This window comes from Corvus kubaryi, unplaced genomic scaffold (genome assembly GCF_017639235.1).
Source record: "Corvus kubaryi isolate FWS band 111438036 unplaced genomic scaffold, C.kubaryi_AGA036_p1.0 36971, whole genome shotgun sequence".
Taxonomy (NCBI): Eukaryota; Metazoa; Chordata; class Aves; order Passeriformes; family Corvidae; genus Corvus; species Corvus kubaryi.
The window spans coordinates 3,401-14,547 of NW_024580998.1; the positions used below are offsets into that span (position 1 = coordinate 3,401).

The following is an 11,147-nucleotide window of genomic DNA, read 5'->3' on the forward strand; positions in this document are numbered from 1 at the left end:
AATATTTTTCTACTATACCATAAACAAGACTGTTCAAGGTTGCAGGTAGCTTGAGTGTTTACATAACTCTGCTACCTCTTCTGTGAGAGAGAAAAGTCTCTCACGGACTTAGAAAATAGCAAGAAAATCCTTGCTAGCAGCATTTTTGTACCTACACACAAATACAGAAGTATTCCAAGGGCTGACAGATGGCTCTGTGTACCCTTGTGATAACTGCTCATCAACTAAATCGTTCAGGACGGCAAGTTTCTGTTGTGTTAAAGGCCATTGTGCCTGCCACAGAGATCGGTCAGTTAACCATTGTAGAGGTGTTACTGGGTGGCAACCGCCCTGCACAATGACCCCTATTAAAAATTTGTCCAGTTGTAGCTCCCCAAGTGGCCAAAACATCACGTCCCCATACATGGCGAACTGTAGCAACCTGGTTGTCTGGACTTTTTATAAGCACAAAATGTGTACTTAAATAACTTTGTGTCATTCCCCCAAGACCTGCAATTGAATTTCCCACTGCAGTGACAGGCCATGAGTTTGGCCAGTCATGAAATGAGATCACTGTGGCATCTGGTCCTGTATCAAGCAACCCCTTGATCTTAACAGTCTGTGGCTGTGCCCCTTTCAGTGTTAGCTCACAAATCAGTTGCGGTCTCTGCTCAGAAAGTTGTTGAGTCCAGAAAACCTGAGGTGCGCCAGTAGAACCGAAGCCTTGGGTCTCCTCTCTCTGTAAGTCCAGTCCTGGGAACACAAGACTTGAAAGGCACAAGTTGAGCAATACGAGTATGAGCAGATCTGACTGCAGGAGGAGTGGGTGTAGAAACCATTGCATGTATTTGTCCTGTAAAGTCTGCATCAGTTACTCCCGGATGCACAAAAATCCCTTGCAAAGTAGCACTGGATCTTCCTATTAGTAAAGCACTTAAGTTTTGCCCTATAGGTCCATGTGCATCCAAAGGCACTTTTTGAACGACAGGAGCGTCTATAATCATTGTGGTGGCGGTGCAAACATCCATCCCTGCTGAGCCTTTTGTTCCGCTGGCAGGCCTGTCACATAAACCTGTACCAGGCGCAGCGGTTCCTGGGGAAGCATTTTTGTCTGCACGTGCTGTCTCCTTGTGTTCCGTTGGCAGTTTCCCTGATTTTTGAGAGGCTGCCCATTGGCTTGGAAATGAGATTTACGTTGTTTCGCATAATGTCCTGGTTTACCACACCGGTTACACAGAACTGCTCCCGGAGCTACTTTGTTGTTGGTAGTTGCAGTTGCTCTGGAGGATGGAGTTCTGTGTGGACACTGAGATTTAAAATGGCCCAGCTGTCCACAGCTATAACAGTTATGTGTCATTTTAATAGCTGCTGTGACAGCTGTAGTAACAGACTCGGTTAGCATAGCCATTTGATGTGGTGTAGTCCCAAGTTTTGCACGTGCATTAATCGTATCATTCAATGAGGACTTTTTCATAGGATGAGGACTTTCCTGCATTCCTCATTTGCATTGTCTTGTACCATTTGCAAAATTAAAGCTTCTTTTACATCTGCATCTACAATTTGTTTTTCTATCGCATCCTGAAGGCGGTCTAAAAAGGCTATAAAAGTCTCATTAGGGCTCTGTTTAATAGTTGTGTAGCTTTTCCCAGAAGCTGACATACTCACTACTTTAAACAAAGCTTGCAAAGCATGATCACGGGATTGCGCTAGGATCAAAGGGTGCAGGCGAGCCTGCAGCTGAGGCTCCTCCACAGGGTGCAACCCCATTAATTGAGGCAAACCTGCGCCAAACTGAGGATCAGCCATTGGCAATCGCTTATTATTTAGAGCACTCTTCACAAGAAGCCCTCCACTCAGTCTCAAACACCATATACTGAACTGGCATGCAAACCAATCTAGCAATCTGCTTTAAATCAAAGGGAGTTAACTCTTCACTTGTCATGAATTTCAGCATTTTCGTCACAGCAGGGGATCCCAAACTGTAGTTAGTAGCAAGTTGGCGTAGCTCAGATAATACCTGCCAGTTAAATGGAACATGCTGATCGGGCACTTGACCCCTGCCTCTGATAACCGGGAAAGCAGAAATTACAGAGTCTTATGGCTCTTTTGACTCTGGCAACTGCCGAATGATCTTTTCTGCTGCTTCAAAATCTCTATCAGATAACACTTGGAGTCTGATATCTCTTCAAACAGTGGCAGAATATCGCATACCCCGAGCTACAGATAAGGGTGGCAAAGTTAAAGTATCTCTATAAAGCAAGCTATCATTTGGATTTTCTGGCACGGATTCTTTTGTTCCTTGTACAAAAGGATTAGTAGCAGCAAACAGCGGGGATGCAGCAGCGGGCAGCGGGGATGCAGCAGCGGGCAGCGGGGGTGCTGATGGCACACTCTCATTTTCACCTTTTCCATCAATGTCACCCCTCCTGGCGGGTGGTAAAGATAGATCAAAGGGTTTTGTAGGGACGGGGGGGGAGAAGCGGAGCGAGAAGCAGAATCTGCAAAGGGAGGAGGCAAAGCCCTCCACAGCTTGGGTATTGGAAACAATACAGGTCTGTCCTTGCCAGCCTGTGCCCTGCCACCCCCTCCCGCTGCAATGTTACCAGTCTCACCAGCACTATCTGTGTCTGTTCTCTCTGCCGGGCCAGCTGCTGCAGCGTCTTGCTCTTTTTTCAGTTCTTTCAAAGTGTCTAAAACTAACCTCCTTGTCATCATAAATTCTTTAACAGTATCATCCCCCTGAGAAGCAAGGTCCAAAATATTCCATACTACTGCTTCCCATGTCTGTCTACTAAAAGCGTTGACACATGTGGTCTCAATTCCTTGATTTTGCTCCAAAGTAACAGTCTTTGCAATATCAGCTCATCATAATTTATGCCACGTCATTTTAACATTGATGTCCATATATTAACTATTGAATTTTCCTCTTGGGATGTAGTTGCTCCCATTCTGTCATCAACAGGCTCACCTTTAAAAGGTTGCAGTCCGATCTGAATCTTGGTAGCTCTCCTTGCTACTCTCCTTCCCGTTGAATCCGCCTCCCCTGTTCTCCATGGAGGCTTCTTTCTCTCCAGGCAGGCTCTTTGGATCACGTCTTGGGGTCACCATATGTGGCTGTTGTCGAGGTGGACATAAAAGGACACGCTAGTCGTAATCCATAGTTGAGAGAAGTAGAAAGATTTTTTATTTTTTCTATTGCTATTCTTAAACGTCCTCACAAATGCTGTGGCCTAACTAAGATTGGCTGCTTAGCAAACAACAAGGCTGTCTAACAAACAATGACCATTCAGGCAGTAAAACAATTAGCTATACAAGCAAAGGTAGAGTTGCTACATATTATCCACAAGTTCTTCCTTGTACACTCTTAATGTCCCATAACAAGAACATCCTCCGCTTGTGTCTCTCATTGATTATCTTCTTGGCCTTCTCTGTGGGTTTCACTAAAGCTGCAAAATTTCACTGTAATATTCTCACAGGTAAATTCTGACTGGTTTCGGGTCTGACTTTGTGAGATTGTCAGTCTGGCTGTAAATCTCAGGGAAACCTTTCAGTGTGTTTGGTCAAGGCCGGGCTATGCTCAAGGCAAAGGTGTGTCAGTGTACTCGGCTCCTTCTCTCCTCATGGTGTCCGGCAGGCACAGGAGCCCAGAGCTCCTGCAGAAACCATCACAGCACTCGGTGGGAGCAAACTTGTGTCCAGTCCTCACCCAGAGCTCTGGTGTCCAGCACTGCACCTCCTTGGAATGAGGAATTGTTGCAGTGCTCTTGGAAGGAGCTAAGGAGGTTTGGCCTTCAGATCAGCTCCTTGCTAGCTCCTGATTTGCTGCCCTGGGTAAGCTGCTGCCTGTGGCAACACTTGGTTCACAGCTGACAGCCCTGCTCTGCTGGCGGGCAGCCATTGCAGGAGCTTTCCTGGGGACATTGAATCTTTCAGATCTTCCCAAGGAAAGCTAAGGAGGGAACTTGTCAAAAGAGCATTGCCTGGGCAAAGCTTTTAACATTAAATCTTTCCTCTGTGCTCATTACCATGCACAGGAAATATTTGAGGAAGCAAGCTTCCTGCTCCAGAAATTCCCCAAATCTATCAGTTTTCCAGAAAGAAAGCACAGATTTGGGATGTGTAATCTCACTTTAATTCATTGTATAGAGAAATACAGGAGCACTTCTTGGGAGCTGTGTGTCTAACCTAAGTGACCTTGCCACCAAGAACTGAGAAAAGTGGGGAGAGATGGAATCAGTGGCACAAGGATCTGCAGTGGGATTCTCCCGCAGGCTTGAGGAAACTGCCCCAGGCTTCCACTGGGCTGTGGCTTTTTACTCCACATCAAAACTTCATGCAGCGGCTTTTCACTCCACATCAAAACTTCATGCTTCACACTGTGGTGGTGAATCTTCCCTGGCCTTGTCAGGCCACACTGTGATCTCAGAAATGCTTGTTAGGCCCCAGCCTTGATGAACAGCCCCTGGACAGCTCCTCTTGAGCTTGCCCAAAACACTGAGTGCTCCCAGGAACTTGTGCTGTCTAACCAGCTCCTGGGGTTTTCTATGAACAGTCTTGGAAACTACTTTTCTTGCCTGAAGGCCATAACATCCTTCTTCTCGCACTTCCAAAGACAGGGTGCTGACCCAAAGTGCGGCCATGATGAAGCATTTTATGACTGAAGCCCACTGTCCTGTGGCCCATAAACAGCGGTCCAAAAGGAAGCCCTGGAAGCTCTCCTGGACCACAGCGGCTGCCACTGGCAACCTCCAGTGGGGCCTCTCAGAGCCAGCGAGCTCAAGTTTCCTGTACTCACAGGATCGTCGATCAACAATGGATCCTGGGCCAATACCCCCACTCCTCACGGCTCCAGTTTAACTACTGTTAAGCTTGAGTGCTGTTAAGCTTTTAGGCCACATTCCTTTTCATCCTTGTCCTTTCTCTCCCTTTGTCAAACCCGTCTAAACACACACAGAGAGAGAGAGAGTTCTCAGTTCATGTCTAGTTTGATTGACTGCATTTTGTTTGTTGCTTTTTTTCCTTGTTGTGCCTTAAAGGACTAGTAAGTAATAGTGTGAATGTTGCCAACAAATTTTGTTGAGCTGTTACTTAACATTCTGTACTAGTTTGAAAACAAACCAGTGAGAGATCACAAGACAGAACTGTAATTTAATAGGAAAATTAAAATAATTGCAATAGTACAAGAACACTGACAGAGTCAGGATACAACCTGACACCCTGTTAGTCAGGGTGGTGGTAGCAGCCCAGATGAAGTGGTCCTATTGAAGCAGTGATCCTGTAGAAGGGTCTGGTCTTCAGCTGAAGGTCCAGCAGTAACTCTTATCCTCTGGGAATCCAGTAGGGAAGAGCTGCTGGTGCTTCAATCCTACCTGATTATATCCAGGTGGGAATGCTTGGCTCCTCCCCCTGGGTGGAGCATCTCCCAATGGGCTGATGTAATTCTGTGAGTCACGCGGTGGGTCATTGATTGCCCATTAAACAGAGATAGCCCCCAGAGGGATTTATCAAGGATGAGTCATGGTAGGAGATCAGGAACACAGCCCCATCTGTTTTAACAGCTTGTGAAGGTGACAATAGAATACATACTCTTGGTTGCATCTTACACTGTAACCTAGGACATATTCAATCTGGTTTTACTGATAACCTTGACAGTGAATTTTTAAGCAATCTCAAACACTCGTTCGTAACAAGCCTTGGGAGCATGAGGTACAGGGCTGACATTGGAAAGCAGGAGAATCACTCTAAAGTGACGAGTTTAAATGTCCATTTCACTGCTCTTCTATTTATTTCACTCGATTAAGCCAAGCCAAGCTTTTCTTGGAGGCAGAATGTGTGTGGGATGTACTACGCCGTTACCCCATAACTCTGGGCTGAATGGCACCCGGGCTAGGGTACAGATTTGAGGAACCCTTGTCACCTGTTCAATAACCTCACGGTCCGCTCATCCTTCTGCAAACAAGTTGCAAACAACGCCGTTGGACTGCTGTCCTGGGTAAATATACATACAGATGCCTTTTCCAAAGCAGTGCCTCTTTTCCCAGTGAAATACACGTCCTCTTCTTACCTATGGAATTGTGATTGAAGACACCTCTGAGCCAGATCTGTCTGACATTGCAAAGGAGCAAAGCTTTGGGATTTGGGCACATTCGCTTTGTTGCTTTGCTCAGGCCTTTTGTGAGCACAGAATAGATCGAGGCAGAAAACTGGAGACTACACAGGATCTTCTGGGTCCATTGTCCACCAAACATGGTAATAGGTGGCCCCATTGTAATGCTAAATAACAAACAGCAGCACAAATGACATGAAGAAAACATGGCAAAAGAGAAAGAGGAGAGGCGCTGTGAGGAAAGAATACCGTGAGACAGTGGCACGTTGAGTCAGCTGCACTCTGACAACCTCTAGGCTAGCAGGTCTCACATTCTCGGCTTGTTTTTTTAAAAAATTATTTTATTTAAAACAAACAAAAACAATCAAAATAAAATATATACAGTTGAAAATCTAGTTTCAAAATTTAAAAGATAAAATGATAACACATTTATTCAAACCTACATCTACATGTCAGAACATATGTACATCTGTAACTACAAAGCCTAACGTATAAATCCAAATCTTCAAACATTCTTCGGACAGGCAGCACCTTCTTCCTGAGCTCGAGGAAAGAGAGCTCTTCTGGACAGGAGGCAAGGGCTTTGTCGGTTAGGGAACATAGGAAATGTCCAAGGAAAACTTCTTGATAAGACTGTAGCCAGTCACGCCTGCAAAGTGGAGACACAAAATATAACAGAGGCCGCAATGCAAACCTAAAGCATCTGAAGCTACGTATTTAATGGGACAGACCACCTGGAAACTTCTAAAGAGCTGCACAGGGAAACATGCTCCTGCCAGCAGCCACTTGAGGCAGGCCAGGGGGACACCCTGACCCACTTGCACAGAGCCAGCACAGGAACAGCCTGGCCTCTGGGCTGCCCTGGGACAGCAGGGAGCCCAGAGGCCTGTGCTTTCCAGGAATGGCTCAGCTGCACACGCACCCTCCTGCTCCTCTCCCGGCCCCACAGCTGAGCAGCCCTACAGCTCCACGGGGCACTGGGAGCAGCACAGCTCAGTGCAGGGGGCACATGCAGGGCAGAACTGTTCCCTGGCAATGTGCCCAGGCTCTCTAGGCTGGCACAAGAGCCTTCCTCCTGCCAGAGAGCGGCCCAGCTCCCGCCTTACCTCTTTGTGAGGCTGAGCCATGCTCAGCCTTCACCTTGTCCTCAATCGGAAGTTGCTTCAGGCACCCCATGCCACGACTAGGAAGGGGGGTGGAGAGAGCGGGGGCAGGTGCACACCCTTCCTTTGCATTCTGTCCTTTTTGGCACAGCTAAGAAGTCACGTCCGGAGGTGTCCAACTCAGCACTTTGTCATCTCTCTGCAGGTCATCGAGCCTTCACCAGCCCAAAATGTCGGAGAGGTTTTCCCGCACATGCGGAGGCTGGCTGGCAGCATGCTTCCTCAGCTTGGCGCCCATCACCTTGTAGAGGGCGCAGGCAAGCTTGGTGACCACAGTGCGGACATTGGCGCTTCGGACAGGCAGCGCCTTGTTCCCCAGGAAGGACCAGAGCACGGGCAGGGCGTAGCGCTGGACGACTTCGGGGCTCCTGGGATAAACCCATGCCACAAGCGCTGCCGGAAGAGAGACACAAACTTCTTAACCACCAGCCTTAATGCAAACAAGGATCTACCTCTAGTTGTGATTTTGGGAGTCTCTCTGGCTAAGATCAGTGAAATAACAGTGAGAGCCCCATGATCCAGAAATGGGCAAAGCAGCTGAACATCCCCAAAACAGAACCACCAAGCCCTCAGGACTAATTTCTCCAGATCCGAGCCTTGTACCTGTGGCAGACTTCACAGCTTTACTAAATCATTCCACAATCTGTTTCCGGCATGATGAATGACCAAAATGTCAAATTGCTGTTTATTTCCATTTAGAAGTTGTCTAAACCCACTGCTGAAGGTTTGAAAGGCACTTTAGAGAGGAAATTGAGAGATTTCTAATAAAAAGGATGACTCCGTTTTTGTGACCTGGCTTAATTAGCAGTGGATTTAGACCCCGCTAAAGCAAGGCTATAAATAAAGCAAGGCTATACACTGTCTTCTCTAGTATATATTGAGGTTATCATTTTTCCATCCCTTGGCTATTGCTGACATAGCAAGCTCCTCTGAGCAATCAATTATCAGCTGCATTTGGAGCATTTTGGGCAGCGCTGACATAGGAAGACCCTGACTGCACACCCTGAAATGCTCAGTCCAATGGCACTTCCACAGCACAGGCAGGGAGCCTCAGCACTCTGCTTCTGCCCCTCTGCCCCCAAAGGCTGCCTTGCACAAAATCCGTGCCTCTAACACGTGTGCTTAGTTTTGACCTAAGCTGTGACCCCCAGGCACTGCAGGCTTCCGCCTCAAAACTTTCCAAGAGCAAAGCAAGAATTCTGTGAGGACAAAACAAACCGATCCCCTGAAACAGCATTTGCCACCATTTCCCCTAAAGGATCAGAGCTGTCCCTGAGCTTCCAAGAGAGGAGCCAGCTTGGGAATTTTTAGCCCCTCCCTTTCCTGGAGGCAGCTTCTGAGATGCCCCAGTGAGAGCTCAGCCCCGAGGCCGAGTGCCGCCCCCATCTCAGATGCTGCACACCTCTGCAGCAGCCAGGGAAAACCTGCCCAATACACCTTCCATGGGTATTGGGCAGGAGGGACAAGCTCAGCACCTCCTGATTTGGAGGAGCCACTCTAGTGTCTATTCACTGGCATTCCCTGTAAATTCTGCCTCGGAAGACCTCTTGCCTTAGAAGGGGAGGCCATACCTGAGAGATGCTCTGTGACATCCAGCAGAGCTTGGCCCTTCAGTTCACTCCTGCGGTGGCTGAACTCTTTCATCAGGGATACTTTATCTACAAGGGAAACACACATTTCTGCTCTCTCTTCTGAGGTCATAAGAGAAAGGACAGTGGGGAGGGAAAGGGCAGGGCCAACTACATTTTGTAAAAGAAAGGAAATTCCTGCTGATTTTTGAATCCCTTTCTTCTTTCCTTCCAGCCTACTTGGGAGGATTTTAAATTCCAAAAGAAAAGCTCTCCTTTCACATTTTAAATCCAAAGTTGTCTGCTGTACCAGGAGCTATGTTAAACATTTCACATCAGGGACCTCAAGACTTCAATCACACGTAAGCAGTGAAAAGGTTTTGCATCCCAGAGCTTTGCAGAAGTGATCTTCTCCCTCCCCTATGGAAAAGGGTGAGAAGGCTCCAAAATGCACACCTCCATTCCCACCTGAAGGATAAGCTGTTCTTAAATTGTCAGGTTACCTGTGTGGATCTAGGGACAAGACTCCAAGTTACTCATACAAGAGCTATTAGTGCTCAGTGCCTCAGTAGCCTGTGGGTTTCTGTAACATCTGTGAAATCAGATCTTGGCAGAGAGACTGGAAAATGAACTGATTTCCCAATACTTGACCGGCGTATGTATTTTGGTTTTTCTTGCGCCTATCCGTTGCGGTTTTGGGGGTCTCGTTTGAATTTAAACACTGTTGCCTGCATTGGCCTGCAAGCCTCCAGTCCTACCACTCTAATAAGCCAAGGCAAGCTTTTCCTGGAGACAGAACGTGTGTGGGATGAAGTTTGGTCCCTCACAGGGTCACCAGGGCTGGCAGTGACAAAGCAGGCAATCTGCTTCATTGGGAACCACTACAGAGCTACACCCCAGTGTGGGTTTCAGTAGCAGGGTATTATTAAGAGCTCCTTTCCTGCATGAGATACAAAAAGAAGGTCCCAAATGATCTCCATGCAAGCATGCAGTAAAGAACTGATCCTGCTGTCCTAATGAAGCTAATGCCTATGATGTGGAGCCTTCCAGGAGGCTGCTCTGCAGAGGTTCTGATGCGCCAGTGTCCCTTCATGCCAACAGCAAAGCTATTCATTTGGGAAGTCAAATGGGGCCCAGGCAAACTCCAAAAATCCCTTTGGCCCTGAATTCCAGCAAAGCTGTAGTCCAGCACTTCCTCTTCAGACAAGCAGCACAGAGCCAAGGGCTCCTGGGACTTTTGGGAAATGCTGATGCACATTCAAGCCTGGTGGGGGACTGGTGCGTAAGGACTGCACCTGCACAGCTTCTGGTGGATGTCAGCTGGAGGTTTCCACAGACAACAACAGCTGTCAAGGCACTCAGCGTTCTCTTGACTCGCAGAGGCAGAGACACACTTGAGGAGAGTCCATGCCAGGGCTCAGCCTTACCTAAGTGAGCCATGGATTCTTCCAGCGCTTTCACAGCTGCGGCATAAACCCCGGGGTCCTTTGAGTTTAGGTTGTTTGTTATTCCTTCAACCAGACAGATGATCACCGGGTTTAAGCCATCTTTCAGGATGCCTACGATTTCAGCCAGCACGTCCAGCACCTTCTGCTTCACTTTCTTGTGCGTATCACCAAGTCTCGGGACAAAATAATCAAAAATCTGTGAAGAGAACAAACAACATGAAAGCTGGATTAAAATGTCCTTGTTTGAGGAAGGGACGCAGAAGTGAGCACTCAGCAATGTAAAAGATGAAAGTGATCCTTCCTGTCAGGTCAGCACTTGCTTGCACAATTTCCCTGTTTTCCTGTGGGCCACTCACTGGAATGGTTGCGCAACCTCATGCTGGTTGAAAGATTTTCATATATTTTGAAGAGCTTTGGGTGGGGACAGAATAGTTCCTATGGTGTTTCTCTCCACATTTCAGTCATTAAATTCATCCCATTTATTGATGCAAAACAGTATCTTTGCTTTTGAAGTATGCAACCAGATATTTACAATGCCCCTTTTTCTACACAGCTGTCTCAGGTTCTGAGGGCAGTTACGATTTTGCCAAAACTATGGCTGGAGGAGATCCAGGTTTTGTTCCATCTGTCTCAGAACCTGTGTCTGGAGAAGTGCAGGGCTCTGATCAACTCTTCCAGGATCCAGACCAATTGTCTACCCAGCAGGTAGACTTCTGAAATTTAATGTGCTGGACCGCTCTCATTAGAGCAGGTTCAGTCCCTTGACAGCCACATTATCAGGCACCATTTTCTGGACAAAGGGAAAAAGCAGCTACTGGGAGGAGAAGGAAGAGATCTGTCCCTAGCCATTTCCCTCCTTTTCCAAAGAGAAAAAAGACCCCCC

At 47.4% G+C, this 11,147-nt stretch overlaps 1 protein-coding gene across 1 annotated transcript in view; it reads right to left on the reverse strand.

Moving 5' to 3' along the window:
* Window positions 1-6,460: 6,460 nt before the first annotated feature.
* LOC121660856 (TOG array regulator of axonemal microtubules protein 2-like) overlaps window positions 6,461-11,147 on the reverse strand; it is a 20,464-nt gene continuing 15,777 nt past the window's right edge. The window contains exons 11-14 of the mRNA XM_042020414.1: window positions 10,244-10,460; window positions 8,820-8,906; window positions 7,192-7,641; window positions 6,461-6,734 (exon numbers count right to left, since the gene is read on the reverse strand). Of these exons, the coding sequence (XP_041876348.1) occupies window positions 7,406-7,641; window positions 8,820-8,906; window positions 10,244-10,460 (540 nt within the window). The 3' untranslated portion in view covers window positions 6,461-6,734; window positions 7,192-7,405. The remainder of the gene's footprint in view (window positions 6,735-7,191; window positions 7,642-8,819; window positions 8,907-10,243; window positions 10,461-11,147) is intronic.